Source organism: Gallus gallus, chromosome 20 (genome assembly GCF_016699485.2).
Source record: "Gallus gallus isolate bGalGal1 chromosome 20, bGalGal1.mat.broiler.GRCg7b, whole genome shotgun sequence".
NCBI lineage: Eukaryota > Metazoa > Chordata > Aves > Galliformes > Phasianidae > Gallus > Gallus gallus.
In genome coordinates, this window is record NC_052551.1 from 8,523,038 (window position 1) to 8,550,352 (window position 27,315).

The 27,315-nt window shown below is 47.1% G+C and overlaps 1 protein-coding gene across 6 annotated transcripts; it reads left to right on the forward strand.

Moving 5' to 3' along the window:
* SLCO4A1 (solute carrier organic anion transporter family member 4A1) lies at window positions 1–25,292 on the forward strand. 6 transcript variants are annotated; one of them, XM_040650682.2, is made up of 12 exons: window positions 1–46; window positions 11,753–12,656; window positions 13,497–13,587; window positions 14,387–14,508; window positions 14,732–14,843; window positions 19,030–19,184; window positions 19,809–20,004; window positions 20,537–20,702; window positions 21,343–21,515; window positions 21,832–21,896; window positions 22,389–22,542; window positions 23,368–25,292. In XM_040650682.2, the coding sequence occupies exons 2-12, from the start codon at window positions 11,894–11,896 to the stop codon at window positions 23,591–23,593; spliced, it is 2,223 nt and encodes a 740-aa protein (XP_040506616.1). In that variant the 5' UTR covers window positions 1–46; window positions 11,753–11,893; the 3' UTR covers window positions 23,594–25,292. The 6 variants fall into 6 exon arrangements, 4 of the variants coding, with proteins under 4 accessions (XP_040506616.1, NP_001265080.1, XP_046758821.1 ...); NM_001278151.2 differs by having other exon boundaries at window positions 22,389–22,537; XM_046902865.1 differs by lacking the exon at window positions 1–46 and adding an exon at window positions 1,350–1,571.
* Window positions 25,293–27,315: the final 2,023 nt, after the last annotated feature.

Sequence of the window (27,315 nt, forward strand, 5' to 3'; positions counted from 1 at the left end):
AGAGCGCGGGGTGGCGACGAGAGGGCAGCGGCGGCAGCGGCGGCAGGTACCGGCCGGGGGGATCTGGACCGCGATCGGAACTGGGACCGGGAGCGCAGGGATACGGGAGGGATGGAGGGCGGTAGAAAGGATGGAGGAGCACGGGGTGGGTACCGAGAGCTGCTGGCTGCTCCGTGATACCGGGAGGCTTCTGGGTGCACCGGCGAACCGGGGACAATGTGGGGTTTGGGGGCGGCGGGACCCGCGATGAGATCCCCTTCCCCACAGCTCTGCACCGCTCGGGGAGCCCCGAGGCGACGGGGATGGGCGCGGGAGGAGCCGCAGCGTGAGAAAAGCCCCGCGATGTAGATGGGGATGTAGAACGGGGATGGGGATGGGGACGGGAGAGAGGGGTTGGGGATGGGGGAGCGGGGTTGGGGATGGGGGAGCGGGAATGGGCTTCTTCGACCGGGGTCGGGGGAGCGGATGGTACCATATTGCGTGGTCATCGTGTGCGAAAATGCGTGTCTCGCTTCAAGGGGAAAAAAAAAAAACATCACCGAAATAGCCACACGAGAGTAGAGACTTTCCATTTGGTCTTTCAGCGCGATGCTTTCAGAACAGTATTTTTTACCACCGGGTGACTGAAATTCGTCAGGACTGAATCATTTCTTCTTTTTCTCCCCCTCCCCCACCCCTCCCGTTACCACATTTCTACGGGAAATTAGAAAGGTGCAGAGAAGGAGTGGAAAGTAGGAAGAGCTGGCGAGGAGTCACGGCACAGCGATGCTTACAGCAAGTGAAAGGGATGTGAATAATGCCGGCATCCTTATTTCAAGGGAATAGTAACTAAGTTAGAGAAGGAAGGCACAGGCGTGCTGGGCTGAAATCGGAGCGCTCTCATTGTTTGACCTATATTACTCTTGCTAACCTATTTGCTCAGCTGATATGAATCTGAAGCGTCACTGTAATAAAAACGTGTTTCTCGGCTCTGAGAGCTCAGAAGGCTCTCGTGGACATTCATCACAGGAGTTTGTTGCATGCCCCTTTTATAACCATCCTATAGGCTGTTTGAGTCTACCGAGCAACACACTACAAACGTGAAGTTATCGCAGTCTGCCACCTCCATCCCTCCCCCCTATTTCTGGGCTCCTATATGGAGTCGCTTGGTTGTAAGAGCGCACATTGAGACCTCATCTCATGGCGAACTAACACAAAGGAGATCTTTAGAGACATACGCCTTGAGCTGTTGTAAATGTGAGAAAGAGGATGAAACAGGGCGGGCGGGGCGAGGGGCTTAGTCAAATAACGAAAAGATAAAAAAAAAAAAGTGAAGCTATTTTTATGCAAAGAGGTCCAGCCTGCAGGCTACCGCAAACGATGCGAAGCGCTGCTCGCAGCGCTCTGCCTTGGGGCTGACCGCAAACACCTGCCCCATGCTTGGCACGGCGCGGCGTGGGTGTGCTCAGGTGTGCCGAGGTGTGCCAGGAGCTGTGCGGGACAGCGCTACACGGATCCTGCCCTGGGTTACCCCCGTGGAGATCCTACCCTGGGATGGCAAAGGACGCTGGAAACAGAGATTGATGCCAGTGGTAATTATTCCTGGCTCTGGGAACTTGGAGCTACCTGAGCAAGTGCTTACTAGAAATCTTTACAGGGATTAGAGATTCACAGACGAGGGGGAAGATAGGATCAGCCATTAACAAAAGAAATAACCCCTGTTTTGGGAAGATCAGCATCCAGCTGCTCTCCCCCTCATGGTTTCCAATTGCAACCCCCTTGAGGCTGCCTTAGTCTCTTTCTTGTGCCTGAAGCATGCTGTGTTCCTGCTCCTGCTTTGGGTCTTAACACCCTGCAACAGCCTAAAATGTGACTCATGGCTCTGCTTTGTGCGGATCATTCAGCTCTATCCCTGCTAAGCCCTTGTTCTGCTCCCCTTTACTTCACAGTGCACCAAGCCTTGCTACCTGCCTTTTCCTGAGGGCTTGCTCACAACCCATAGGCGAAGGTGTCAGATACTCTGTTTTGCCATTTGGGTTTGTGGGCTTCTTGGTTCTGTTCTCTGAGCTGCTGCTCATGCATTGATTACTCAGACCCTGGGACGTTTAAGTCTTGCATAGTCCCATTAATGCAATGATGAGCAGTGGAAATGCTTCCTAAGATGAATGGTAGCACTTAGCAGAGCTGATAGCTTGCTGCTGGCCTCTCAGGATAGTGAGGTGCTGGGCATGGTTTCAAGGGGAAAGTTCCCTTTCCTCTTTGGGTTCTGTTCTTGATAACAGAATGCTGGTGTTACAGCAGAGTGCAGGGGCTGTTACCCACATGCAGGGTGGGTAATGCTCTGAAGTGCATTGATATTCCAGTCGTTGTTTCAGTGCCTGATACAAAACGAGTTCTGCTTTCCCAGTACTCAAAAACTGTTATCTGGGCCCACTTCTGGGCTGATCTCTGTGCCAATGAGCAGTACTGGGACAACAGCAGCTCTGACCACATCTCTTCCTGCCCCATGCTTCACACACAAACACAGCATGTCAGCAGCTCCCCCAACTGCCTTAGGAGCTGCTACTGGAGCTGCTACTCTCCTTTCCCTTTTCAGAATGGATTTAGTGCTAGACCTCCCCATGACATAATTAGTTCTGTGCCACGTGGGCCTTGAGCAACATCCCGGTGATGCTAAATGTGGCGATCCAAGAGCAAAGAGATTCTGCAAACACTTTCTATGGAAAGTGCTCTGAGGAAGCGCTCATCTGTTTGATGAATCCCAGGCAGAACTGCCATCCCACCCCAGAAGTTGGGATGAGTAATTGTAGATGAGTGCTCAGAAAGGGCCACTAACCAATGGATGTTACATCAGACCTTTTGTTTGCACTGACGAGAGCTTGAGATGAGTAAGTGTAGTATTTAATATTGGCAGAATGATGCAATTCTAACTTTAAGTCTCTCTTCAGGCAGAAGTACTGCTAAATCTGGGCAAGTACCATATTGCTGGTACCAAAAATAATGCCATTCCTCATCCAGGTTTACCAGCAATGGGTGTATGTCAGGGGTGGGAAATCTCTGCTTTATTCCTGTTATCCCTGTTGGGTGTTCAGCAAGGTGGAAATTCCTGGCATTCTTGGTGCAACAAAGATGTTAGGCTGATCTCCCATTGTAGTGGTGCTGGGGAGCTGGATAAGATGACCTTTAAAGGTCCCTTCTGACTCACACGATTCTATGATTCTATGTGTAGTTACACTAAAACGAAATATGATTCCTCTTCTCTTTATATGTATAACATATTGCTGCATGATATCAACAGTCTTCAGCCACCTGAGTTCTGCTAAGTGATCCTAACCCACCATACAGAAATAGACAGTTCCCCATCCGAAGGTCACGGGCACTGCTCGATTTCCTTTTCCCTTGCAAACTCTTCTATAAAACTGCATCAATATTTTTGGCCTACCATCCTCCAAATAAAACAGGTTTGAACTTTTAATTCAAGCTTGTTCTCACCCCATGAGCTCCACACGAGACAGAAGCCTGGCTCCTTGTGGGACTGACCGGCTCCTGCTCTGCTTTGGTATAATGGGCCAAGGCAGATGCCACGGGGCTTCATGTTAGCATAAGAATTCTTCCAAAAAGGGATTGCCTGTCAGTGCTTTCAAAGCAGCTTTACGCTTTGTATTGCTGGAGTGGATTCAGTGCTGAGGAGGATTCTGACCCTTCAGGCCAGATGTGGGGCTTGGTTAAAGCGTTGCCCCACAGAGATTATGAGCCCCTTAGCGTGTGTTCCTCTTATTTGGTGGGAAACCTTAAAGGGACTACTTTAAGATGCTGAAGAAATTGAATTAAAACGAGTGCAAAGTAAGTAACCAGGCTGTGTCATGCTTCACAAGACTCTGCAGGGGCTATGGGAGGCAGGCAGGTCCTCAGCAAGGCAAACCAAAAAGTTCCTGAGTTAGAAACAAGAACCACATCGTGCTGCTGCATGGGAGCAGGAATCCCTTGAAGGCAGCTTTCAGATATCTGCGTAAATCCGTCCCCTCACAGCTGCTCTCTGAGGCTGTGCTTCTCATCCATGAGAGCACAGAGGGTACAAAGCAGAGGCCATGCCCACAGCACGCAGGGACACCAAACCCCTCTGAATTCCAGCAGATGTTTTGGGTTGACAATGGGAACATTATATGCCTGTTTATTCCTTTATCTCAGGAAGAAATACCATTTGGCAGCAATTTGTTCCCTGGCAGTGGGAGTGAATTGCTGGCCTGACTGAGCCTTGTGAGAGGAGAGGAGTGCCATCCTGCAAGAGCTTTGCAAAGCCAGCAGTGTATGTGCTGGCAGAGCACACGCACACCTGTGCATGCACCGTCCTATAAGCCCACCTCACTACATCATCTGTGCTGGTGCTGATCTGTGCTGATGGTTTCAAGCATTTTTCCACCAGCATCCCCCACAGTGATCTCATGTCCTCTGGTCAACAGTGATTTTCATTCCTTGAGCTCAGCAACATGGAAGCATCAGGCCATAACACAACAGCCTGTGTGCACCCCGCTGTGCTTCATGGTCATCCCTGTACCTTCTGCTGCAACTGTGATGGGGGATTGCAGCAAAGACATTGGTGAGGACTCAGCAGTGAACATTTTGGAGGAAGCAATGACTTCAGGCTGGCTTCTCAAAGCCTCCTGCAATTCTCAGGCCATATTATTCACCACATAGTTTCTGCCTGTCCTCATTTGCAATGATCAGCAGTCCCACACCACTGATGTGCTGCCTTCAATCTCTGACCCATCCTCCTTGGGTCTGTGTTCCTGCCCAAATCTCATCACTGCTGTAGTTTGTGGTTACATTTCCACTTTGGGATTTTGAGTCAGAGAGGGAGGGTTCCCTTGATGGTGATCATCATTTCTTCTTGATTACACACTGAGGATGTGTTTTTTCTTAATGAAATCTCCAAACCATGATGTGTTGAGTGATCAAATGCAAACTAACCCCAATCTGACATGATGTTTATTTTAAGTGGATGAAATACGACAGTTTTGTTTAGCTCATTGTTGAAGGGCAAATAGTGAGTGCTTGGTGCCAGGGGACTTTGAGCTACAGCTACATGACCTTGTGCACTGGTCTGGTCTATGCCCAAGGGGTCATTTTGCACCATCTGGCTTTGTGCTAGATCAAATACAGTTTCTGTTGTTGTAGCTAACAGGAGACCAGAGTATACTCAAAATAATATGCTTGGCTAATCCAACAGAAATATGATTATGTGCCCATTCCTGCTCCAGATCATATCTGCACTAATGGGTGATTTAGAAACACAAAAAATAGTGATGGTGGAGACATGTTTAGAGAGCCATGAACAAGCTGGACCTGATGATCTTTCCGCAGTGGGCAGGGGAGACAATAGGAATGTTCAACTCCAATTAGATACTTAACTTTCAAACTAGTGATTGAGAGAGGAATCCCACTCTTAATGCAGAATGACATTGCAGGGAGTCATCTGAGACAGAGAAATCAGGGTTATTTAACTGTATGTTTTGCATGCTGTAGTGCCTTCCTAGGTGCTCATCTGAGGTTAACAACAAAAAAAAAGGAACAGCTGGAGTTCTATGGTAGCGTGCCAAATGGCCCATTTCAAGCAGCAAGTTCATTTAAGTGCTGTCTGGGAGTGCTGTGCTGTTCCTGTGCTTGGCAGAAATCTCAAGACTAATACCTCGGAGGATTAGAGAGCATCACTGAATGTTAAACAAGATCCAGGCTAAGCGGTGTGCACCAGTGAGCTTGTGCTCTGGAGGATGTTTGGGGAAGCTATTACTTGCTGATCTGGAAAGAAAAGTGAGCTTGTGTGGGAAATACTCTTCCTTCGGCTGAATCCTTCCTGTATTGGCTGTCTCTCCACCCTTCTCACTGTTCACCTCAGAGACTCATGTGCTCTCTGAGGATGGCGAATGTTGGGGGATGCACCTTGTGGGTTGATTTGTGGGTTTTGTTTTGGTGTGCTGTGGTGTCTCTTCATCCCTATATTATCCGGGTTAGGACAGGAGTTGGGTAGGAATCCAGCCCACCAACACAGCATAGAGCTGGAGAATGTGTCTTAGAAGGCTGTGAGCTGCAGACATCCTGCAGCCTGTGCTCTTTTGGTAGAGCCAATGGCTCACGGTGCGTGGTTGGCCCTAGAAAGCCCACCTGCTGTAGAAAAGAGCTGCTGGAAAGCAGTCTCTTCCCAAGAAGCATCAAAACATGAGTTAATCTGGATGCTGACATCCTACCCCGGTGCCCACAGCATGTAAAAGTGGCATAGAGGCTTTGTCCCATGGCAGATCTTCTTCCTTTGTGCAGGAATTCACAATGCCTGGGGTTTCATGTAGTTTTCTTCCCATGCTGCAGCAGTAAAGAAAAGTACGGAAATATATGTGTTTCTCTGGATTGCTTTGGGTTGGCTTTTTTGCATGGGTGACAGCGGTAAGAGGGGCAGTGGTCTGAGCTAAGGTCTGGGTAGTTATGGCTGCAAGAACAGCATTTCTGCACTTGCTATGTTATAATAAAGCCAAAACAGATTCCCGGTACTCTGCGAGAGAACAGCTTGATATAGTGCATGAATTGATTGTTCAGGGGAAAAAAAGCCAGATGGTGGTATCTCAATGAAAAGCCTGTTCCAGCAGCGATGCAACAGGGAAGCATGTGGAAAACCATGCAGAGGCTTCGCTACTCCAGCAATGACTGTTGCCCTCTGTTCATGAAGAGGATGCACTACTGATATATAATGCTAGTACACCATCTACACCTCATCTTACTGATGCAAAATCCACCTGTTTGTGGCAGGGCTTCCCCAGAGTTTCATGGTATCGTTTCCTCTTTGTGTTCTTACCTTTGCACTCATCGAACCAGGAAGATTAAGAAAATGTTCCTATAAATGGTGGTGGTGTCCACATAATGGTACGATATTTATCCTACACTCAGCATCTTTGTATTGCATAGCATGGGATGTTGGTTTTTTTAATATAATTGCTCTTATCTTTAGACACAGCAAAGAATGGTGTTTCATTTCCATAATTTGGCTCATTCCGTTTGGTCATCTCACCCAGGATTTGTCTGAATCATCATTTCTTGGAAGCAAGAAGGGATATATATAGGAACTAAGTGACAGTCATGGAGAAAAGCTGACTCATGGTTCATGCAGAAACATTGTCCTGAATATTGAGCTTCCTTAAATGTCCTTAAGAATCCAAATGCTGGAAAATAAGGTGCATAGACCTAAATTGTGGGAAAATACTGGTGCTGCATCCGTGGTGCTAGCATGGAAACTTTCTCATCACTGATCAAACTTAGGGGAAGGAAAAAGACATTAAAGCAAGAGTGACATTAGGGAGAGGGAGTTAGGCATTATAGCATAAAGGAACCCTTTGTCTGGCTAATCTTTGCTGCAGCAGAATATTGTTGCCTGGTTAAATCTGCTCTGTGTATTGGCACGGCAAGTTTTTGAAGATGGGCTGAGGCAGCTGCAGCCAATTGCGTTTGCACAGATAAGCTGGAACAAATAAGTAAGCTCCGAAAATCTGGCCAGATTTATCTTCAAAGCATTTTCAAGCAGCTAATTGAAAATTATCCAAGCCACCTTCCTGATTTCTTGCATATTATTGCATTAATTTGCCAGCGAGTGGAAGAGCGCTTGGAAAACATACAAAGGATTCTGTGAGTGCTAAGCTTTGCTAGTTGGATGTTATTTAATTATAAATGTGTCCTTGTTCCGGTGGTAATTTAAAGCCAGCTTCTGCTGCTGGGTTCTGTTCTTCAGACCCTGGTGGGACTGATCATTGGACAACACACCTCTGGTGCACCTGCAGCACTGCCGCCGGTAGGGAGCACAGCATTAGGCATCCGTGAGCCCTTTGGGTGTGTTTCTCATTCCTCTGAAATGTGTACGTGCAGAATGGTGCTGTTCCTATTGGAACTGCTGATGAAAGGCTGCTCCTGGCAACAGCAGCCTCCCCCGTATTGCTGAGCCGAAGGGAGGCTTTGTAATAGCGTGCTGTAAAAGGAGGTCCTCACATCCCCGGGAGCTGAGTAAAGTTCCCCAGCTGCCTGGACAGCAGTTCGCAGTGTTGCACATGCAGAGAACAGCCCGGTCACCGCGTGCCTTCCTTTATCTCCCTCTCAGCTGAAGCAGCCCTTGAGGACAGCCGTGTTCTCAGGACTGCAGCGTGGATTTGTCTCACTTTTGGGAGGCTTTCCCCTGGTAAACCAGTGAGTGGATTACACTGGATCCATATGGTGTGTATCAGCTGCAGCAGAGTAATACTGATAATCCTCCAAGCCCAGTGCAAGACAAATTCACTATTTGTTACTAAGAGAAATTAAGCATCCAAACCTTGATGAATTTATCCCTGTGTGGAGCGATAGCAGAGCCTGGTGCATGGATGGGGGCTTTCCAAGGGCAGGTTGGCCATACATTCCTGTAGGTCAGGAAGGAGAGCGGCTGCTCCCCACTGGTTTGCAGCACATTTTCAGATCACTTTTATTCTCCTAACAGATGTGCTGCCATGGGATTGAAGGAATTATTAAATCTGCCCTGCGCTTGATTATGGAAAGCAGAGATGATGAGTAGATGCTATTTGCCACAATAATACCTCATGAAAGTCAAAAATCATAGAGTGAAGGGGAAGATTAACTACCATAGGGCATGCTTCAGCAAATAGGATTATTTCGCATGCCAGTTAGGAGTTAATTAGTGACATTAACCACAGGCCTCAGCAGAGACAAAACATGTTTTTAATGGGTCCTGTGACTTGTTAAGTGATCACCTGATGAAAAGCTTCTAAGTTTTGCAGTTTTGGTTTAATGCTAAATATTGGGAAGAGGGTAATCTTTACAAATCTCATTATAAGATACAGATCATGCTTTCATTGTCTTGCTACTGCTTTTGTGTTGATTTGGTATTGTTGGCAGCCTGGAATCAGCTGTATGTCTTCAAAAACAATAACAATAACGAGTTAAAGTCTTGCAGCAAAATGAGGACATCTATAGCTTTGACATAATGTTATTGGGACTGGTTCAAAGTAAGCAAGAACTCACCAGCTGAGTCATTAAAAACAGAGATGAATGAGAAGCAATAAGTGGATGAATAACAATGGCTAGGAAATGCATGAAGTAAAGTTTTATTGTGTGTGTGCATCTTTTTTTTTTTCCCCTAAGGATTATATTTTGTCCTAAAGTGGCACATGGCTCACATGGAAGCTGATCTTCCCAGTGAATGTGTCAGTTCCAGTTTGGAAACACTTGGCGAGATAGCAGGCAGCGTGGTGGGCACAGCGTGCAGCCTCGGGCTGCCTGCCCAGTGCACTGGGTGCAACCCATCTGTGCTGTTGCAGTGCGAGGGGCCGGGACAGGGATTGGGGCAGAGGGTGAGGCTTCTGGGCACAGGGGAGGCATCTGCTGCTCCTGGGAGAGATACGTTGAAAATGCTTCATCCCGTGTTTACTGATAAATCAATAGGATTAAGAGTAACAAAAGTCAGAAGGGAGGATGCTGTGGCCACTTGGAGCTGGTGGCCAGACTCCTCCTACTTCTACTTTAAAGACGGGAAAACTTTAATGCTAATCTCTAATCTCTTCCTGCCTCAGGAAATACGTACCGATGGAGGCATCCTGCAGCTGATAGAGGCAGTATAGGCGCTTCCCCCTGGGTGCCTCTTCGGGAGCTCTTGGCTCTCCATTGTGCAAATTAACAACATGAAATGGGCTATTTACCTGCTGAAATTGGTGCTAGCAAAATCAGTTCCCAGCTAAGCAGCCTTCTTCGTGAATGTAGTCAAATGTAATGGCAACTGTGTGCGAAGTGGGGACGCATGCAGCTGCAGTCTGTGGATTTACACTTTGGTACATGACCCATTCTGCTCTTTAGTGCCTGATCCAACAGCCAGTCATCCCTGCTGAGTTTAATAAAGTTAGAGTGCAAAAGCACTCTTATTTATTGTTTGCAATATTGCAAAGATGAGAAAAATAGATTTAGAGCCACAGTGACATTGGAGGGACAAAAAAGTGAAAAATTATGGTCTTACATCCAAGCTATTATCCTTTTATGCCAACACATTACAAAAGTCTGTCCCTGCAGCTCAGCTTAGAAGCCTGCAGATAGTATTTGTATTTCCCTATGTTAGCAGTAGCCTGCAGGTTTCTGTGCTGTCAGCACCCACAGACACAGCTCTGGGTGCAGCAGTGGCCCTTTGGCTGTGACGCTTATCCTGCCTCTGTACTATCATCAAATTCCTCCAGAATCCTCCTGGATCCCAGATCTTCCTGGATCCCAGTGTAGTTGGTGCCCTCTGGTCCCCAGTATGGGCTGTGAAGATTACAGTTATTTGCAAATGAAAGGCCTTGTGCACTGATGGGTGCATCTCATCTGCTAAACCAGTGCTGTTACAGCACTACTGACATGCGTTTATATGGGGTGTATCCTCTGGCCTTCTGGGGTGGAAGTACAACCTTAATAATCTTCTAAGCATGAAATTCTTCAAGCCTACCTGCCCTGGTGCCTTTAAGAACCAATGGTAGAGGTCAAAGAATTCTATTGTTTTCAGGAATATCCCTGCAACATTCCCAGGTTACAGTAATCTGAACGTGGCTCATTTTATTGGGTCAACAACCTCCTCTTTTCTCCCATTCCCTTTGATCAATCCAAAGAAGAACATTTTTATAGGAGGTTCTTGAATAAATATTGGCAACAAATGTTGGGAAATGCTCAATGCTTTGAAAATCCTCTGCAATAAAGCAGTTCTTGTCCAGTATTTGTTGCGTATTTAAGATCTGCACTCAAAGAAGTTTATTGTTTACATCATTTATAGTGCAGCCAATGCATTTAACTAAAAATGCTTTTTTTGTAAAAAAAATTCTATTCTGTTTTTCTGCAATGTTGAGGTGCTGGGATGCTAGGATAGCACAGGGACTGTTTGAAAGAAGGCAGTCTGCACTGGTAATCAGGTTAGCATCAGCTGCCTGTACCCTCCAGCTTGCTCTGCAGCAGCACATAGTCTAATTAGTTATAGAAAGGATTTTACTGAATAGTTGTAAACAGATCTCAGGGCCTGGGATAAAATCAATCCAACTGTGGAAACTTCTCAGGATAATTATAAACTCTTATTAGCATCATGTGAAAGAGAGACCAAGGGACTTTTAGCAGTGGGAAACCTGTAGCTTTCCACAAATTTCTCTGCAGGAAAAAGGGAAGGGAAAGAGGCTGTGCCTAAGAGGGGAAAGGTCCAGCATCAAGCTGGGATCACTTTTAGGGAGAAGTGATGAAGGACTTCAGCAGGCGGGGAGATGGTCTTTAGGTTTTTAATGCTTCTCTTTTAGAATAAGAGGTGATGGCTGTAAGTTGTGCCAGGAGAGGTTCAGGTTGTATATAAGGAACCATTTACTCCCCAAAGAGCAGTGATGCACTGACACAAGCTGCCCAGAGAGGTGGGGGGGTCACTGTCCCTGGAGGCATTCGGGAACCATGGAGATGTGGCACTGAGGGAAATTTTAGCGGGATGGTGAGGTGGGCTGGGGTTGGACTTGGTGGTCTGGAGGTCTTTTCCAACCTTCATGATATTATGATTCTATAAATACAATTTTCTTTTCTGTACCATTAGTGGAACCCCACTACCTGAGGTACTAGCACACTGTGGTGGGGAGGCACACACACAGCCAAACTGCCACAACAGAACACTGGTACTTACTGAGAAAAAGCATCCTACAAAAGGAAAAACATAATTCTAGGTTTTAGTCTAGTAAAAGTATATGCAAAACTTCTCTATTCACAGATCGCAATGGTCCTGGCTCAGCCCTCCGCCATCTAATGTGTGTGCCAGAACTCGCAGCCCCTCAGTAGGCACACGCTGACCGCCCCGCAGAGCAGCCCCAGCCGCAGCCACCAACACTGGACCCGCTCTGCTGCGCCGTTCATGGCAAAGCCCCATCACTTAACGGGAGAGAATGGCTTCCACTTCTCCCAGCCACTCGTCTTCCCCAGCCCATCCCCTGTGGGGGAGGACAGCTCGGCCTTCGATTCGGCAGGCGGCACGCCACTGAGCAACGGCACTCCCAGCAGCGCCGAGTCCTGCGGGCTGCCCCTCTGTGAGGCCAAAGGCATTAAATACATCTCAGCCGAGCAGGAAGAGCTGGCGTGTGGCTGGGGAGGGTTCACCCCCGGCTGCTTGCAGCTCTTCAACACTTCCAAGGGCGTTTTGTTCTTCCTCTGCGTGGCTTCCTTCCTGCAAGGCATGACGGTGAACGGCTTCATCAACACGGTCATCACCTCCATCGAGCGCCGCTTCGACCTGCGCAGCTACCAGAGCGGGCTGATCGCCAGCTCCTACGACATCGCGGCCTGCCTCTGCCTCACCTTCGTCAGCTATTTCGGGGGGAACGGCCACAAGCCACGGTGGCTGGGCTGGGGCGTGCTGGTGATGGGCCTGGGCTCCCTGCTCTTCGCTTTGCCCCACTTCACCACGGGCCGCTATGAGGTGCGCTCCTCAGCTGAGGTGGGCGTCTGTGCCGCCAACCACAGCCTGCCCTGTGCTGCGGCCGCCTCCAGCCTCTCCAGCTACAGATTTGTCTTCATGCTGGGGCAGTTCCTGCACGGGATGGGAGCCACGCCGCTCTACACGCTGGGCGTCACCTATTTAGATGAAAACGTCAAGACTAACTACTCCCCTGTGTACATTGGTGAGTGGCTGCCAAAGGGGCTGGGGGGAGGTCTGCTCCATCTGCCTTGGCAGCCCCGGGCGCTTTCACAAGAGGTGCTCCAAGTCTTTTGTTCCCGATGACAGGCACGATGATAAGTAGAGAGAAGCAGCTGTTTGGGAGGTTTTCATTATTTTTTCCCCCTTCCACTTATTGGCAGGCACTGTGAGTGCAGCTGGGCATTTTCACTCCTGCAGTCCTGCAGAGCAGGAGGTGCCAGTGTTCCTGGCACAGCCGTCAGCTGGGGACAGTCTCTCCTGTGTGCATGGCATTACCTTGTCTGGACAACAACCATGTCCATGCAAGGCATTGCCCCTTCAGTGCCAGAGCACGGGAGGAATGTTTGTTCAGATGCTGCTGGTGCAACATACAGAGCAGCTGCACTGAGAAAGGATGCTTCGATCATAGATTTGTAGAATCATTTATAGATTTGTAGAATCATTTATAGATTTGTAGAATCATTTGAGTTGGAAGGGACCTTCAAAGGCCATCTGGTCCAACCCTCCTGCAATGACCAGGGACATCTACAGCAGGGTGCTCAGAACCTGCTCTAGCATGACCTTAAATGTCTCCAGGGACAGAGCAACCACCACCTCTCTGGGCAACCTGTTCCTCAACAGACCCAACTAAAGAGTCTCTCCTTTCTTATTACCCCTCTTTAGATACTGAAGGGTCACTATGAGGTCTCCCCAGAGCCTTCTCTTCTCCAAGCTGTTCATTCCTCAGCGCTGCTGGTTGTGTTGTGGGTGTCAGCACTCCCCATCAGCAGCGCATCCACTATAGCTCTGCAGGTTCTCTAACACCATTTGTTTTCCCTTTCAGCTGTTTTCTACACTGCTGCAATCCTTGGGCCTGCAGCGGGTTATCTGGTAGGAGGAATGTTTCTAAATATTTATACTGAAATTGGCAGAGAGTAAGTGGCTAAAAAATAATCTTGTTCCTTTTCCTTTATGCTGTATGTTTCCTTTGGGGTACAAAAAAATCCAGGAAAATAACTCAGGGGCTGTGGGGAAAACGCCCGCTGTGTTCAGCAGCATTTCCATGGGGGGGCTGAGGCTGGAATGGTTGCTTGTATTAATGCTGTCACTGGAAGAGAATTGCTCATGAACCTGTCAGCCTAAATCCTTCCTCATGCTGCACTGCCTGCTGTAACGAGGCTGAGAGCAGCAGGTGAATTTTTTGAATGAGTTCCCCCATCAGGCCAGGCTGCCAGCAGTGCAGCTTTTCCTCCTGGCTATCTGGCCACGATGCCTGGTCTCTCTTTGCTGTTTATGGTTTCTAATTTATTTTATCACCTCTTAGCCTATAGGCTCTTTGACAGATGAATGGGCTACAATGCTCGAGTGGGTTTTGGGGGAAGGGATGGGTTATTTCCACCAGCTGTATTTCTGAGAGGATGGCTCTGGGATGGAACAAGGCTCACTGCAACCCCCAAAGCAGAAATGATATGGGATGAGGTGAAACATGCAAGGAAGATATGAAAAGAGAAATAAATGATGTGATTTCTCAGGCTCACTAAGTGCTGTGCATCTGTCAGGGAGTAACAGATGGTGGACATGGCAGAACTCTCCAGGAGGGGCAGTTTCCTTCACTGATGTCCCCATCATTCCCCCAACCTCGGCCAGCCTTAGTGAGGGCAGTGCTCAGCTTTCCCCCTCCGTTTCGAACCACCGCCTCTCTCCCTTGTGTCCTTTTGGGTTTGTCTCTTGCAGGACTGACATCTCCCCAGAGAACACGCTGTGGGTGGGGGCATGGTGGATCGGCTTCCTGGGGGCTGGAGCAGCCTCACTCCTCATCTCCATCCCCATCCTGGGCTACCCCCAGCGCCTCCCAGGTAGGCAGCCCGTGGGGTGGGGCTGTGTCTGCACTTTCCTATAGCTGGCAAGACAGGGGTGGACGTGGCGGACAAACTTCTCATGTTCAAATTGTAATTAATACATTAATTTCACCGCTCAGCTCTACAGCTGCCTGTTTTCCTGCTTCAAATCCACCTCTTTGATAACATCCATGTCTCATGTCTCACCTGTTCCTCGTTCCCATTTGCCTCTCCTTTGCAGGGTCCCAGAGGTATATTGTTATGAGGGTGTCCGAGGCTCATCAGCTGAAGGATGGGAGCCACAAAAAAGCATCAGATCCAGACTTTGGGAAAACAGTTAAAGACCTACCTCGGTGAGAAAGCTGCCCCAGAGGGTGATGCGCAGAGAGCTGGCTCATTTTGGTAGAGGCAGTCACCTCCTTCACTTTCTCTTTCAGGCTTCTTTGTTTGTTTGTTTTGCCTTTGTGTCTTCTGATGCCATTTACATGTTACTACCTCTTAGCTCTCCTGCAAAGCAGTGATCCAGCAACATGTGAAATCCCAGGGCATGTTGTGTGGGCAAGCACACTTACACAGGTTTGGTAGGAAATGGTTTAAAGGAATCCGGGAACGCTGGGTAAAAACAAATAAGAGGCCAAAATGAAATCAAGCCTTGGATCTTTGAAATCATTTATGATTTTCTGTTGTTGCTGTTTGGAGTTTTATTTAAATGGAGATGCTTCTGTGTTTACTTAGTTTGGCTTCAACCGAGCATGGAGCTGTGGGTGTTGCAGAGACATCTGGGCATCGCTTCATTTCGGATGGCGAGCTTGCCATCCATAGAGGGGTTTTTCATTTTTGCATTTCTCCCAGGACCGTTCTTAGGGAGGAGTTTGCATCTGCATGTGATGGCTGACATGTTGCCAGAGCCCATGCTGCTGCCAGTGGTTATTTCGGAACTTTGTGCAGGCAGAGGAGGGCTGAAACAGGTGCTCAGTGCAGGAGCTGTCAGCAGCACTCCATCCGTGTTGAGTAACGCAGGTACTCACATAGTGAGGGGTAGTTAAAAATCCTGGGGACCTCATGGGAAGTTTACCAGGGGTTAAGGCAGTTTCATGAAGAATATTACATGGAATAGATTTCAGTGCTGTTATTAAATGGCATACTTGACTTGGTGCCATTTTCCAAGGTCATGACTTGCTCTCCACACGGAAATTAAATTCAAAACCTGCATTTAAATGATGATAAGGTTATGACTGAAACCAACACAAACTGGGCAGCAGGGAGGGATGAATTCAGGGTTTTATGTTTTGCTTGCTTACCTTGAACAAAGCTCCTACTATTCCCAATGAGGACTGTCCTAGCAGTGGTTAGAGGTGTCCTGGGAGCATTTTCCTTCACACCTCATGCCCTAAGAATGAGCACTGAAGGCAACGTGGCTCATCTCACACCATTCAGATCAGTCCAGCTCTTAACGTGCTTTTTTCTTGTCTTTAAACCTCACAAGTTTCTTCTCTTTTGAATGCAAAAACCCAGCAGACATTTGTGTTCCCTGGTTTTGATTAATAAAAGGGAAGTGCCTTAAAGGCTTGCTGTTCTGGAAACTTCCATTAAGGAGGAGACCACATCTGCGTGCAGCTCTTGGGTACGTGTGGCCCCAGGCACAGAGCAAGGCCAAAGGACACTGTTGCTTTTGTTTAGATGACAGATTGGCTGCTACATATTTTCTCACAGTACAGACAGTAAGAGTCTCACAAAGATAAGCAGAAACACAGATGAAATAGAATACTATTCCACGCCTTCAGGTCTTTTCTAAGGGAACTTAATGCATTGCTGTATTCATGGTGCTCCCTAAAAACAGGAGTGTGCAGGAACAAAGCCCAGGCAGCTTCTGCCCTCTGTCTTAGTTTTTGGGCTGAAAAGGCATGATAAAAGAGCACTATTCTTCTGCTTCCCTATGATTGCTCACATGGAACATCCCCTGATGTCTGTGCAGGGGAGTTCAAAGAGAAGACGCATAGAGCGACACTAAGGCAGGATAGAAGACTTGCTCCTTACTAGCAAGTAAGGCAGAGCTAGAAAATTACTCATTTGTATGCCAGTCTTCAGGGCAGAAAGCTACAGCCAGTATTTCACTTGTCTCCCTTGGGCTACTAGGCAGGATTGGGCTTTGGCATGTGTCATGGCCTTACTTCAGCATCAGTATGGTAAGGAGAGGATGTTTTTCATTCCTCTGGGACATAAAGGCTCCCCTCGATCCACTTGGTGGTGGTGGTGACAGCAGATGTCATTGCTGTGTGCTGGAAAAATCCCTGTTCACATGCTGTAAGATTGCACAAATACTCATCTATCACTATTGACTGCTAGCACGTGGTTGTGTGGTGTTACAGTCTGGCAGTTTGCTGTCCTGGGCATGCACTGCTCCTCAGATGCGTTCCCCATTCACTTAACAGGACCATTACAAGAGGAAAAAGTGCCCACGTGTTTGTATGAGTAAAAACTTGTAGGATGAGGCTTTTATACATGGTAGGGTACTTCTGGTAGTGCTGAACTCCCTGAAGGCACTTTGGCTGCAAAAATTAAGGGCCGCCAAGACTTCTTGAACATTATGTGTTTTCTGGGTGTGACAAAAATCCTGCTGCTAACGATGAAAAGATGTATTGACTTTTTTGAGGTTTTATATGCAGTATTTCATCACAAATACATCTTCTGTCTGCAAGCAGGAAATGACAGAGGTCATTCATCGTGCAGAAAGTTGTTCCTCTTAATTTTCCTGCCTGCAACCTTCGTCCAACAGGCACAAAGTAATCCTTTTGCCAGGGAACCACTCTCCTCTTTTCTCTTGAACTGTAAATGGTGAAGGCACTGTATGTTTTCTACAGCAGTCATGAGGCCCACAAGGAGTGTTTTCTAAAGACCATTCCTGTTAAATAGTTCGGTAAATTAAGATAATCCCAACGGCTAGACAGTGATTATTATAGAGCCCTCTGAAATCAAGGTGTAAGAAAGTGTCATATATATGTCTTTCAGCTTCTTTGTTCTATTGACATAATGGAATTGTCCACTTCATTTGGGTTAAACCAGGTAAATCCCTAAATTCCTAGCATGTCTGATGCTGAGTACCACACACACTTGGTGGTTCTGCAGTAGGTTTTCTATCATTTCACATTTTTTCCCAAGAAGTAGCTGTTAACTGACAGTGCCTTTCAATTCAGTGAGCATCTCCCTGGGTCCCAGTATGCTGCAGTATGATGAGGCTGTGCCATACCCCAAAACAAGGCAATTTGGTGTACTGGTCTGGGCTAAACTTGGGGCAAGTTATGTGGCAGAACTTCAAGCTTGTTACAAAATGCTCCCTCCAAAGCAGCTCTCTTAGTCCAATATCCAAGATAGTGGGAAATAATTGAGACCATTTCATGTGCCCGAGGGTGTTTCTGTGTCTCAGAGATGGAATTATTGCTGGATCATCTTTCTGCATATAAATGACATATGGCAATTTTTCATGAATATCTCTGGCTCTCTACTAAATCCCAGTAGGTCAAAAATAAAATGTATTGTTTCAACTTAGATGTTAATCTTCACATAAAGCTATGCTTAGATTGTGGAAGAAAGATTGCTTTCTGTTTGCCTGTGAGATATAAGGTGTTTTAGAGGTGCTTCCTCCATACAGAAAGACTTGCTTGGTATTTTCCACGAGCTGCAAAAAAAAAAAAAACTAACCATATTTGTAAGTGATTGTTATTCTCATGAGGACATGTGTGCACTTGAGAAACACACGTACATAGGTACATCACACAACTTTTTTCCCAGCTCGTAAATGTTTCACACATGAGTCCCAGGACAACTGCCATTAGGGACTGCTACAGCCTTGCAATGATTGAGATTTGGTGTCAAATAGAGTCCCTCCACAGTTATCCCCTTTAGAAGTGGAAGTTATTACACGCTTTGCATCCCGGACCCAAATGTTGGAAAATTACCACTGAAAAGACCCAAATAGAAGTGCTGGTCACTGGGCATCCTTACACATTACACACAGTCCTTTTATTTGCTCATCCACACTCCGTGCGTGTAGACCCATCTGGTGCCTTCATGAAGTCCACGGAGAAAAATCCCATATTGTTCCCTCCAGTTGTAGGCATTTGGCTGTCATTGCTCTGATTCCCTGGGATCCATCTGCTAGTGGGGCTATAAAAGCTGGCCAAGGTAAGCTTGTGCCTGAGGGCAATTGAGACCACACGGAATCTGGCTGCCCTATAGTAACAACAGCAGTAGGCACACAAGAGGTGTTCTATAATAAGGCAGAGTTCAAGGGCAAACTTGATTCTCACCATGCAGTTGAATGGGGAGAAGTCAGAGTATCATCACCATCCTTCCTTGGCTGGTAGGACTCAGTAAGTTGAAGTGGAGAAGGTCACTGCTCTTTTAAAAGCTCGTACTGGGATTCCTCTTTCCAAGGGATGCAGTGTGGTGTGATGCTGCCCTGTCTTACATGTGGAGGGAACGCATCTGAAATCAAAATGTGCCACAGCGGTTCAATTCCAGTATATTTGTCCTTTCCAGATCAGTATTGCTGCTCCTGAAGAATCCCACTTTCATCTTCCTCTGCTTAGCAGGAGCGACAGAAGCCACTCTCATTGCTGGGATGTCCACATTTGGACCCAAGTTCTTGGAATCTCAGTTCAGTTTAAGTGCCTCTGAAGCTGCTACCCTTTTTGGTAAGGAAACCTGGTTTTGCTATGTTTTTTAGTTTTCATGTAGAATGAGATAAACACACTTTGCCATTCATTTACAGAAAGGTAATCATCTTTCACTATTAGGCGGTGAGGATCATTTCCTATCAGCTTGTCTGTACCAAGTGTGTTTTCAGAGCTCTATCTACTGTCATCAGTAAGAAATGCATCACTTCTGTAGCCATCTGTCACTACCTGGAGAAAGATCAAACAGTGGTATTCAGTTCCTTCTTGGACATAACCAGGCAACATTAACAACTGCCTCTAACAAGAATACTTCATCAGAAAATGGAAGATCTTCAATTAACCCTTGCATTCCAGACCAAGAAAGTTTGCTCTGAGTTCCATGGGTTCCAACAAGCATCAGTATTCATGATGTGCTCCTTAAACTGTCTCTTTTAAGATCTAGAGGGAAAAGAAATTGCCTTACCAAGTTCAAGCCACATTACCCTAGGAACTATGGAGGTCCACTTTCCTAAACTCCCACCAAAAAGCAACACAGCAGCCAAAGGGTTATTCTCATGCAGACACACTGCATGTATGATATCTGAGAAACTCTTCACTGATATGTCTAAGACTGTTTGTGGTTTTCTTGTCTCCCTTTTTCAGGCTATCTGGTTGTGCCGGCTGGAGGTGGAGGCACATTCCTGGGAGGATTCCTTGTGAATAAATTCAAACTCCGCTGCTCAGGAATCATCAAATTGTGTTTACTTTGCACAGTGTCAAGTCTGCTAGCTATTTTCATTTTTTTCATTCACTGCCCTAACATGCCAATGGCAGGAGTAACTCAGATGTACAACGGAAGGTAATAACCATGTCTTGTACTGGTTGGAATCTACTGCCAAACACATGGTGTTGATTTTGCCCATTGCTTAGGGTTGGAGATGGAAGATAATGTCCAGTCAGTCTTAGAAGCAGATACTGAGGATGAGAACCATATCCCCAGAATACATCTATCCAAACTTTTGCATTTAACTGGGAGTGTAAGCCAGCAAGAGGGCCAGCAGCAGCAACATCTCAGTCTCTCTACTCTTCAGTTGTCTTCACAAGATCTCCCTCTGTACAAATAATGTGGGTTACTGCTATAGACTAAAAGTGGGATTTCCTGTTCAAAAGGTGATATCTCCTTTTGATCTGGTCTTTGTAGCTACAGGGCACAGTTCCTGTTTTGTGGTTACAAGTAGGTGAGATGAAACCCCTCCCAGGTCTGATGTTACGTTCTTCAGAGCTCTTTTGCATCTCCTATCTTCCCCTCTTCTCCTTCTCATTCTTTACCCTTTTTTCTCCTGGAGAACTATTCTGGGTCTCCCCACTGACTGTTCCCATGTTTCCTTTAGCACTTTGCCTGGCAGCCAGCTGAACCTGACGGCAGTGTGCAACGCAGACTGCGGCTGCCTGCAGGAAACCTACAGCCCCGTCTGTGGAAGCAATGATGTTATGTATTACTCTCCTTGTCATGCTGGGTGCAGGAAAGTGTCTGAAAACCTCCGGAATGGCAAGAAGGTATGTCCCACAGCACCGTGTATTGACAAGGCAGCAGCACATTATCTTTGGAATGTTTTGGCTGGCTCTGCAAAAGCATGATCGGGTTTGGGCTTTGTTGCAAGTCAGTGTAAAAGGCAGAGACGGCACAGAGCAGATGGAGGATGTGTTCAGGAACCACATGGAAGGCAGATAAAAGGTTCCTGGAGGTCACCCTGATTTGCTTCCCTCAATGTACCCGACTTCAATTTTGCCCCACTCTGGGTCAAACTGCGCTAAGATCTATGGGATGTCACCCAGGGAAGAAGGAGAGGAGCTTGGTGAGCACCAAATTTCTGTGCCAGTGGTTATGAGTCTTGTTTTGCATGTTCAGTGCACCTCCACATACTTTCAGCATGCAGCTTACAGACACGGGCAAGGCTCAAGATAGGTAATGATGACATTCGGTGTTGAAGTGCTGTCTGGCAAAGTTGATTTCTGTTATTTAATAATCTGTTTTGAAGTAGGTGTGTCAAGAATGCAGCCTGATTTCTTTTTCAATCCACACCAGGAGCAAAAACAGCTGCTTTCTGCCCTCTTCGAATTCATTTCTTTTTGAAACCCGGTCCTTACTATCACCATGCTTTCCCCAGCAATCTGCTCACCAGCCCTTCTTTCCCAGGTCTACCATGAGTGTAGCTGCATTGAGAAAACTCTCCTGCATGGCCCTGGTGAGGCAGAAGCAGGGAAATGCACCTCCCCTTGTGCAAAAAAAACCCTGCTGCTCTTCTTCATGTTCGTGGTGATCCTCTTCACCTTCCTGAGCAGTATTCCTGCCCTGACCGCAACGCTACGGTAAGCCCAGGATCCTCTGCAAGAAACCTCAGTTATCCCACCTCTATTTTACCCCATTGGCACAAGCCCCAGGGAAGGTGTGGTGGGGACTACCAGATTGGAAAGAGAAGGGCTAATTCCTTTCATTGCCTAGCTGGGAAAGAAAATTTTAGCACCGGCAGCTCTTCCCTCTGACATTGGTCACCCAGTTTGCAGTGGCATGGGGGTTATGCTGCTCTGGGACAGACCTCAGTGTGCAGGTCATGGGAGCTGGGTGCAAGACGAGTTGGCACCATGCAGCCTGGCAGAGCTGCTGAACTACCCTCTTCTTCCCCAGGTGCGTCTCCGACAGGCAAAAGTCATTTGCACTTGGGATCCAGTGGATCGTGGTCCGAACGCTAGGTACAGTACAGAGCAAAGTGCATGCCCCACACTGTTATGTGTTCAAAAGAGGTTGGATTGGAAGCGGAGGGGGTAGGACATGAGGTGTTGAATGGAAGATGTTTTCCCTTGTTTGCCATTCTTCGGAAAATAAACTTAATTCTATTTGCATAGAGTTTGCAAAACGAATGAGGGATACCATAACGCAGCACAGATGGGGCAAAGGAGAAATGTCCAGGCAGTGTGTCATTATTTTAAGAAAAAATGGAGCAGAGGCATTGAAGGCCTTCATTGGCACTTGTACAAGTAGTAGGACAGGGTCAAAGGTCCACTGACTGGACTCTCCGTTCTTGAAATTCAGCATGCTTTGGGTGCAGCTCTGGATGTCTGCAGGATGAGTTTGCTGCATCATAGTAGACACAGTGCCTGGTGCATTTCTGCTAGCACCTTGTGTCTTACAAGGCTGGTGCACAGGTCCTGCCCAGTCTGAGGATTGGTTCTATCTTCCCACAGGAGGTATCCCTGGCCCCATTGCCTTCGGGTCGATGATCGACAAATCCTGCCTGCTCTGGCAGGACCAGTGTGGTGAGCAAGGCTCCTGCTATGTGTACCAGAACTCAGCCATGAGTCGCTACACCCTGATCACAGGGCTGGTCTACAAGGTGAGGTTGGTGTTTCACTCTCTGATCAAGCATGTGTTTAGGAGGCAGCATCTCATGCTGGGGGGCAGTCTTACAGAACTGTGCTATGCCCGTCTGCCCCCTTCCAAAGCCAAATTACACCCTAAGACAAGAAATATCCTCAGGAAATGCAAGAGCTTCTCTTCCTTCTCAGCAGGTAATGGTGCTCCGGGCACTGTTGCTCCTTTAAATTCCCATTACATTCCACGCTTACAGCATCTGTTGCACCATAAGAAAAATCTCCTCTTCTCCAAACAGTTACTGAATGATTTTTGCTAAAAAATTGAGTAAAATATGTAACTGCAGTGTTAGTGAGTGAATGATGCCATTGTGGGCACACTGTAAATAACCATTTCCTGATCGCTGGTAGAAAATACGAGAGCATAGCTGTATGATTCCTATTTATTAGCTGAAAGCCATCGTTTCAACTGCTCCCAAGTAGGCACTTGATGTAGAGAGCAGTGTTTAGCAGTTATTGTGACAAAGTGGCTTTCAAAATCCTTTGCACACTAAAGCGCTGCTTTGCTGGTTTGTACCCACTGAGGGCTGGGCATCTGTTTTAGGGGAGAACAGGGAGTAACGGGATATTAGGAAAGATTTCATCTCAGAAAGAGCAGTCGAGCATTGGCACAGGCTTCCCAGGGAGGTGGAGGTGTCACCATCCCTGGAGGCGTTCCAGATATGGCAGACGTTGCATTGAGTGACATGGCTTAGTGGGCACGGTGGGCATGGGCTGATGGGTAGATTTGATGATCTCAGAGGTCTTTTCTGACCTTAATGATTCCATGATTCTGTGATCTTGGTGGCTGCAGGTGCTGGGGACAACCTTCTTCACCATCGCCTGTGTGCTGTACAAACCACCGCCGACAGAATCAGCCCCCGGCAGCTCAGACACATCAGAAAATGGCAATGGGGACCTCCAGGAAACCAAACCTTCGCTCCCAGCTGAGGAGGATATATGAGGCTGTGCGCATGCCAGTGACTTTCTCGGTCTCAAAAATACAACAGAAAGACATTATGCAGCCCCAAAGTTTTTAATTATTAGTAATATTATCACTTGTTTTTTACTTCAGGAGAAATAATTTAATTAATCACTGGTGTGCTTGCTATTTTCTTAACAGCAGAAGCACATTTCAAGTTGTCTGCTGATGCAATATGCAGTTATTTAATTTTATTTAAAGAAAGGGCTACCGTAGCTGTATTCTCTGTCTGTGACAAGGAAGGACCATGATCTCCATGAGTGGAAACAGACACCAGTAACTCCAATGGAGTGAGTGGGGTTGAAGTCACTAGAGGATCCAGTCCCTAATATCTCAATTGTAAAGCCAACTGTAGCAAAACTTCCCATGAGACTTCCTTGCCTGAAAAGACACCTGCTGTCCTGCAGTCTGCATTGCAAAGGCAACCGGCCCTTAAACTCCTGGATGCAAAGCGGACAGCCCAGCCAGAACTGTCTTCCTGCAACACACAGCTTCATGCCACTTCATGCTGGCATCCTCCAACCTTTTTGTTTAGAAGCAGAGCATCTAGTTATGCAAGCTGGTATTCCTGTGCAATGGGAGGTGATAGGTTTGGGATGAGGTTTGTCCAACAAATCCATCAGTACACTACAGGCAGAGATCCCTGGGAGCTGCTGAGCACTGTACTTCGCTGCCTCGTTTACTGCAGGGTTTACACCATGGTGACACTTCATTTTTTTGTTGTGTTGTTGAGAGGTGATGCCTTTCACAATGTCCTGTGCAGAACTTGGTCGTGTTTCTTGCTGTTTGTTGGATGCAGGAGGATGTGAGATGTGGATCTATGCGATGCTTCTCTTCGGTTGCTCTGTACAATGTTGGTATGGGGTACATGCAAAAAGTCAGAATGGATTTATTTGTCTCTCGACTGCTAGCTTAAGGGAGAGCTCACCATAAAGACAGGCTGCTTTGTGGAAAGGGGATGCTGACCTATACCCAGTGTGGTGCTTCAGCCAGAGAAGGCAGTGTTCCCAAAATGGCCTTTGAGTGTGCACCTGCAATACTGACCAGGGGTAAAGAGGGGAGAATTTCAGCATCCAGCAGGAGTTTCCCTGGCTTCCCCCACAGCCCCCATCGGGTCAGAGGCTCCATCTGCCTGCAATTGCACAGCCTGAAGGTTCAGGTACAGCTGTGGAGAAGTGGAGGCTGGGAAGAGCTGTGGGCAGCCCTGGAGGTGCTGCACCGAATCATCTGTTGAGCAGGACATACGTTACTGAGCTGCAGTGCTGGCCCTGCTCTGTGCCAGGTGCTGCTTGGAATTGCTTTGTGGTTGTTTTGTATATTTTGTATATTTATGACTTTGTAAGCATTTTTTTTTTCCTTTGGCTGCTTAAACATTGTCAGCTGGTGCAGCATGATGATGTGATGAAGGGCACAATGAGTACAGAATGCAGGAGAGCCCTTCTGTCCCAGAGGGTCAGGGTTGGACACGTGGATGCAGGAATTGACCTCAGCATCACCCAGACACCAAAGGCTTCTTCACAACCTGGCCTGGTTTTGGAGGCACCTGCAGACAAGAGTCTCCCCTCTTTGCCCTTCTCAACGTACAGATGTTTTGGGTACAAGCAGGGATCTCAAATGGGGAAAACGCATGAATGTATTTTGGGAACATGTTTTACGTATGATGTATTTATGAAAGGTGGAAATTTTTTTTAATATAGAAATATATATACAGATATCACAGTACAATCCTTGTGCTTATTAAATGAGCCTTATCTGAACCTCTTGTTTCCAGAGCAAAGTCAAACACTGGGGGAGGAGGGGGAGGGGGGTTTATCCTGATGCCATGGCACTGATGAGGGATGGATTTCAGGAAGTACTAACAGGACACTCCCATCCCATTAACAGGTTATGTAGGTGTACAGGTAACTTAGAACAAAATATTGGAGAGTATGTTTCCTGGTCCCATATGAAGTATTGTATTACTATAAAAGGACTAGAAATGTGATGGGTATTTCAGTGGTGATTGTGTGTTTCCAACGGCCTAACAGGGTCCATCCAACTGCTGGGACAGCAGGTGACAACGAGACCCTGAGGGTGTCCTGTGGTGATGTACCCCTCCTTCTAGGGAGGATAATGGCTTCTGAAGGCAAAATAAGTTAATTGGTTGCTGAGGAAGGGCCAGGAGGGGAAAGCCTCTGCTGCCACATTCATATCCGCAGTGTCCCTTTACAGCCACACGACGTCTCCCAGACCAACGCTACGTAAATGAGGGCAAAGTCCTGTGTCAGCTGAAGGGATGATTCACTGTCCAACAATACAAACAAACAGCAGTTGGTATTGAGGAAATGTCACAGGGAGGTAAAACAAATGGGAGCACGCAAGGGACTCGTGAGCAGGAAGAGCCGCACGCTATTTGTTGTAGGCAACAACCCGCGCAGTCAATGAGCCGTTCTTCTCCAGCAAAGAGTTTGCAAACTTCCTGGAGGCTTTAAAACAGCAGCAAATAAAGCTGTACGTGTGGTTCAGATATGGATTTGAAGGGCTTCCTGCCCTGCTCTGTCCCATCCCAGAGTGCACAGAAGGGCCAGGCAAATCCTATGCCTCATGGTACCGTGCAGGGCTCTGTCAGTGGGAGCAGCGAATAGTTGGAATGCACTTTTTAATGGGGTGATAGTGGAGAACCCACCTGACTGACGTTTTTTTCTGTTTCAGCAGAAGAAAGCAAGCTCTGGGTGCCGCTAGATGGCAATGGAGACAGCAGCACTGTGCAGTTGGCTTCAGCGTCGCCGGTGCTGCCCGCATCCCTGTGCTGTAACAGCAAACACTGGCTGCTCCAAGGAACAGATCAGTGCACTGGATTCCAGGTTGGCACCGCCAAAATTGTAAATATATTTTAAGAGATCCGAATAAGGTCCAAATTGAACTTTTTGGCACCTAGAAGAGGAAATCGGCGGTAATCAGGGAAAAATTGTTTGTAATCAGGAAGTGATGCAACACATGGGGGTCCAAACTGAGCTGCATTATCTTTGTGGAAGCTGATTAATTTGTATTCGAAGCCTTTCCTTCCTTCCCAGGCAGGGATGGAGAGCGCTGAAGCATCAATCAAAAGGCCGTTTCTTTCTTGATATTTTCCACGTGATTTTCTCCTTCCCCCAGATGTGATCATTATCGGTGCGAGCCTTTCAGCTCACTTTACGATGAAGACAGGCAGAAATTGCCTGTAAAAATCCCAAGCCTCACTGTTGGGTCCTGTGCTACGTCCCGAGTCCGAGAGGATCCAAAGGAGAAAAATGTGCTGACATTTCCTTCAGCCAAAATCATTTCATTTGGAGCAGAATAAATGCCAATAAATAAATAATAGATAGATAGATAAATAAATAAATAAAAGCATCTCTTACTCAGCTGTACACCTGGCCTGGGAGTACAAAATCTGTACTGAGCAGAGTGAAGTTTTGAAAACCTGTGTGTGAAAGCACAGATAAAGCCTTCCACCTCAGAAGAATTAAATACCATGAGCTGTCTCAGACCTTGAGGTATTATAGATAAAATCTTCCAGCCATATAAGCAACAGCTATGAAAAACACGTTCAGCAGGAGGACTAACCTGCCTGCATCACTGTATGCCTTCATTCCTAAGGATGGAAGCAAATCTGTGACATTTTGCTGCTGGTGAGTACTGAACGGATCCTCAGCTGATGTAGATTGCTGCAATTGTTCATTACTGTCGAGAGCAGACATGATGCAGCAATGGGAACTTGGAGTGTTCCCATGATCTGACCATGTAAGAGAAGTTGGAGTTGGC